Source organism: Austrofundulus limnaeus, unplaced genomic scaffold, assembly GCF_001266775.1.
Source record: "Austrofundulus limnaeus strain Quisiro unplaced genomic scaffold, Austrofundulus_limnaeus-1.0 Scaffold230, whole genome shotgun sequence".
Lineage (NCBI taxonomy): Eukaryota > Metazoa > Chordata > Actinopteri > Cyprinodontiformes > Rivulidae > Austrofundulus > Austrofundulus limnaeus.
This window is the reverse complement of record NW_013952632.1, coordinates 47,780-53,501: the sequence shown is the minus strand read 5'-3', so window position 1 is coordinate 53,501 and position 5,722 is coordinate 47,780. Positions and strand designations below refer to the sequence as shown.

Genomic DNA, 5,722 nt, shown 5'->3' with positions numbered 1-5,722 from the left:
CATCTGGTGAAAATTTCATGTCATTTGCACCTCTAGTAATATATTTACTGAGAAAAATGGTGACGTTACTTATTTTACCTGCTGTACTTACTGATAGACTGTGAATAAAATATGGCTTTATGAGATTTACAGATCATTTTTATTTACATTTTACACGTCTCAACTTTTGTGGAATTGGGGTTGTAGGTTTGTGAACAAAATTCCAACATCCAACTTTCTTTAAAAAGCACAGTAGGAATGTAAAAAATCTAAGCTGACAAAATGTCAATGTTTTGATTTGTAGAAAACATGTAGAGAACCAAGACCTAAACAAACATCAAGGCTATTTCCAGTGGCTTATTGTGGTCGTCTCAGTAACCACCTGTGTCTGTCACTCCCTGGCAAACCAAAGTGGATCATCAGACGAGCAGTTGTGGCAAAACAAATAAAATTTCTGGATAAATGTCAGAAACATCTGGTCATCTCACATTTCCATTTTTATGCATCTACAGTGCTTCATAAAAAAAAGACAAGTTAAATGACTTTTTACTTCCTGTTTGAAAAGTCAGTTTATATTCAAAGGGAAACTGTTTGAGCTTGGCTGAATGATCTGAACTCTGATGGGATTTGAAATGCAGACATGTTGGGTGAAACATGCTGACATTTGGATGAACAAACTGTAAAAATTGCAAAGACTATGGATATGAGAAGCTTGGTAAATTATTGTAAAGTTTAAGCTCAAATGTAAATGTTTTGCACCACATTAAAGGTTAAAATTATGTGGTAATTGAACTGTGATTTTGTAAAAATAAATAACTGGTATAAAGGTTGTTAAAAAGCAGCAGAGATAACATACTGACAGTTTGAGACTCAGTATTTGAGCAGTTTGCTTCAGTTCAGTAAAAATAAAAAACTAAGTTGTCTCACTGAAACATCTTAATTGTTTGTCCCAACACAGACAGAATGTCCCAACACAGACGAGCTACATCTAACGGCCAGAACTCTGCAGTTTTCACTCATTTACAGGCCAGCGGTCACTCTTTCAGAGATGAGGATGTTCTCATTCTTGATAGAGAGGAACGTTGGTTTGAGAGAGGAGTAAAAGAAGCCATTTTTGTGAAGAAAGACCATCCATCATTAAACAGAGGTGGAGGCCTCCGTTTTCAGTTGTCCCCCTCCTACAGCGCGGCTATTGCCAGTATCACTCCACCCCCTGTTAACAATAGGTGTTAATTAGGTGTCAACAATAGCCATGTGATGTATCAGTCACATGGAGGCAGGGCTTAAAAGCCTGAATTTTGCCTGAAACTCTCAGACTGAAGAAGTCTCTTGGAGGAGAGACGAAACGTTTCATTAGAGAAGAACCCGTCCAGAAGACCTATACAATTTTTTTCATTTTGATTTTCTTACCTGGATTACTGAGATGCATCAGGACATCTTAATTGTATTCAAATTTAGGCTTTTAGTTTAAACTGAGTCTCTGTTCTCCTGCAATAACTTGACAATTAGTGTAACTTTTCCCATAAAATAATGTGAATGATCAGTTAGCAAACATTTACAATTTAAATCCCTAAAACCCAAACCAGTGAGATAAAATGTTTAATTTGGAGAAACAATAATTAAAATAAATTTAAGTTTACCTCTCAAATGACTGCCTTACAAATTTAGTCTGATTCTGGCTTTTGTTTCACGGTGCAGAAACTGTTTCTCCAAAGGCAAAGCTGCCAATAAAAATAAACACACAAACAGAAAAAAATGGACATGAAAACAGATTGCGTTCCTGCTTTTTAGTTGTTTTCAGATGTTTGCTTACAAATCAACTGTTTGTGCATTAAAAATCTTCTAATACTGATAACATAAAGCCACGAGGAATGAAAAGTCGCCGTAAGTTTGCATATACCCTGCTGGAATACCTGTGTGGAGTAAGAAAAACAGGCCGACACAAACATGAAAACAGAACATTCAGTGCAAACGTTTACACCTTGTACCTCAGAGCACAGACACCAAAAGCAGAGAAAAGATCAATTATCTTGTTTAATTACAATATTGAAGCATAGATGCAATATTTGTGAAAAAGGTAGAAAAAACACCCAAATTTTTCTCAATAAATTAAACCTTTCTGGACGAAGAGCAGGGCCGGTTCACACAGCAGAAAACTTTTTTTTCTGTGAAGCATTCAGGTTCGATGAAACAAAAAGTTATGATGCGAAAACAAAAAGTGCGAGTCCTTTCTGACCTTAACCTCTTTTAAAAAAGTAAAATATAGAAAATACAAGTGGCTTATGTGACTTTCCTTCCACCCGTTTCCACAGGGTTTCACAAGCTTTTTTTTTTCATGAAACTTTATAAGTTTCCATCGTTTGACCGACAATCAGCTCAATTATAGTTGGTAAAAAAAAAACAATAACAATAATTATAAAGACAGTAATAACACGAAATGTAAGTAATAAACACAGTCCTGTACAGTCAGGCTCATCTTCTGATAAACCAGCGCCAAACGGATCGATCAGTCTTCAGCTGCTACAGACGCGTACTGACTGAAGAAAAGTTTTGGATGCCATCGAGTCATCTCCATCTTCATCTCCTCTCAGCTGCCCACGACTATGGTTCAGTGGAAAAAGCCTTTTCCATTTCATATCTCCGCTGCTGTGAAAAGCAAAGAAAAATTTAGTAACTTGTTTAAAAAAAACAAAAAAACGGTTAAATCAAAATTTAAAAGGTTTTTAGGCACTTGGGGGCAGCAAAACCCACATGTGACCACAGAAGGACCACAGGTTTCAGCCTCAACTACAGAGGAAGTCTTTTCAATAAAAAACCCTCCTTTTATTCTAGGCCAGAGGCTGTTACCCTCAATTTACGCTACATAAGTTCCGTCTTCGCTCCGCTCCGCTCCGACCTCCGCAGCAAATACACACCTTTTATTATCAATGAGAGTGTTTACACTGGCTGTGCACAGTGGTGGTGAGCGGACGGTGATCCGGCAAAATTAGAATAGAACTGGACGCCGGAGTCAATTTTTAAAGATTACGTCGCACCAACAGGAAAAAAAACTAGCACAACGTCCGTATTTTCAAAATAAGACAATATTAGGCTGGATAATTTGTCGGAATAATGTCAAAATTGCAGCTATATTAATAAATATACAGATATATTTCTACACAAATGCTGTCAGAATGTATCGTTCTGTTTGGGAAGCAGATGGAAACGTAGCATGAAGCATATGTGTACACACACGATACATGTGGATTTTATTTTGAAATCAAAAGTTTCAGAAAGACGACAGCGAGACAGTTTCAGCCATAGATATCAAAAGTCTTTATATCAATGTTTTCAGCTGTGTTTGGAGTTCGTTGATCACAGAATTAATTGTTTTTTGCTGCGACTTCTGCTTTTATCAGTGGATTTATCGCGCAATCCCTTTCCTGCACACCCTCCAGACACCCTCCTCTGTCTGTCGGACCGGAGCTGAGCACAGCGGATGTTGTATAAATTGGGGCACAAATGAACAGCTGCGATCTGCACAGCGCAGTGCAGCAGAGACGCATGTAGTATAAATCCAGGGTTAGTGTGTTCAGACCTAAGCCCTGATATACTGTAAATACTGGTCAGACTCTGACTCCAATATTTAAGGCTGGATGGACAAGTCTTCTTTTGTTGACAGCTTTTAATTCATTTGTAAATGAAAAGTTTCTGAGCAGCTATATAGTCACAAACCCCTCTATCAAAGTACAGTTGACCACTCTGGAAGGTGGAAGGGTGAGAAGCACCACGTTTGGATTTAAAAAAACAGAATCAAAATGAGTTGAACTGAGACACGGCTCAGAAAGAGGGGCTTGTGGAGTTACAATGAGGAATTCAGACCAAAGCGTTGCAGTTCCACTTTATATAGAACACAACTGAAAGATTTTAAATGTGAAAAAGAAGAATTTAAAAGCATGCAGCCTTTAAACTATAACTGTACAAACAAACAGTACTGTGCAAAAGTCTTGATGCATATTTTGTTCTTAAGTACCCAGACTTTTCTCTGCAGAAAAACAAAATAAAGCTGCTAAAGAAGGTTTACAAGCTGCTGGATTATAGGTCTGGACTTAAGCTTTTTCATGACTTCACTTTAGATTGGAAGATACTGACTTAATGGAATCTGATGTGTACTTCTACACAGCTGAGGTTAGAGTTGAATATTTTCAGCACCTTGTTAAGACCTTTTTAATATGTACTGATGAGTAAAACCTTAGACTATTAAGAAGATGGACCTTTTCCCATGAATACATCAAACAAACAGAAGATGTGTGAGAGAACCAGGCAGGACTGTGAGTCTCACCTTAGTGGGGTTTGCAGTACAGATTGTTCCTAAAAGGCCTTCAGTCCAGCTCGTGTACCTCGTCCTGCAGGGAGGCTGAGGGCCGGCCTGCATCACCAACACGTTTGGCCATGATGTCCCACTGAGGAGTCAACGCTTTGGATTTGGTACCTATAATGATTTAGAACATGAGTCGATTGCAGCACAGATCAAAAGCTGTTTTTGAATCTTTATTGGGATGACTGCAGCAGTTCTTCAACATTAAACAACACGAAAAATGTTTAAATCTCAGTCAGGTTAACAGATATCAAGTTGAAGTTTGGTGTGGTCAAATCTGACAGACCTTCACAGAACGCACTCTGAGATGATCAGATCACATGGCTGCAACTCTCAACAGAATATGATCTTAGTTTATAAAAGATGTTGGGCGATATGCTTTCCTTCAAAAGACTTTTATAAAACTGTTTTGTTTTAATTTAACAATTGGAATGAATGGAGATTTCCCAAGGGCCACTTCAGGCCCACAAGCCATACGTTGTAACTGTGAATTTAAGGTTCTCAACCAGAAACCTAAAAACTGAGACAATGGAAAAAACCCATTAAACTCACAACTTGAAGCAATAAAATAACCAAACAATAGAAAAATTCTCTACATGTTTGATACATTTTGTAAAAATTTGATTTTAATCTGTTAGAACATGCATTAGGGAGAAAATCTGGAAATACAAACATTTCTTAATTTTCGGTTTTCCTTTTTTCAGTATTTATTAAGAAAATACAAATGTCGTACTTTGTAAGACTGTTTAGGCAGATGGTTAATCCACTGTTTGCATCAGTTCTTTACCAACAGTCTTCATTTTCAAAAAAACTAAAACTTGGTTCTTGTAAAGCCAGATCTGTTCTCGACACATTAGCCCAGCCTGGGCCTGAGGTGGGCTCACAGACCAGTGGAAGTGGGCTCCCTCAGGACGCCAACTTCCCTTCTCAGTAGGGCTGCAACTAACGATTATTTTAATAATTGATTAATCTGTTGATTATTTTTTCCATTAATCGATTAATCGGCCAAATCATTAAAACACTTAATTACATGAATATGAGTAGATATTAATTAAGGTAACTCCTTAAGGATGGAAGTTATTGATAATGAATTAATATGAAGTTGATTTATCTTATAGAATGATTAACAATTAATTAATAAGCAGCCATTTTTAAAAAAAACGGAGTTTTCTCTTGAATCAAGAGGGTCTTCCCATAAAATGAAGGATTTTTTATAATCTGAATTAAAAAACAGAAGCACATAATACATATTTTAACAATTTATTTTGCCAGCTGTATTAAATACTGACTGAAAAAAATGTGTATTTCTCCAACATGAAACATAACAGAAATTTAATAGGTTGCTGAATGAGGAAAATAGATTAAAATAATAAAATATAGATTAAA

The 5,722-nt window shown here is 36.7% G+C and overlaps 1 protein-coding gene across 1 annotated transcript in view; it reads right to left on the bottom strand.

Annotated features, from left to right (window-relative positions):
- Positions 1-1,751: 1,751 nt before the first annotated feature.
- The window catches only part of mta1 (metastasis associated 1), a gene marked incomplete at its 5' end in the record, with an annotated part of 48,386 nt that continues 44,415 nt past the window's right edge, over positions 1,752-5,722 (bottom strand). Inside the window, 2 exon segments of the mRNA XM_014019766.1 lie at positions 1,752-2,625; positions 4,301-4,450. Coding sequence (XP_013875220.1) covers positions 4,341-4,450 — 110 coding nt within the window.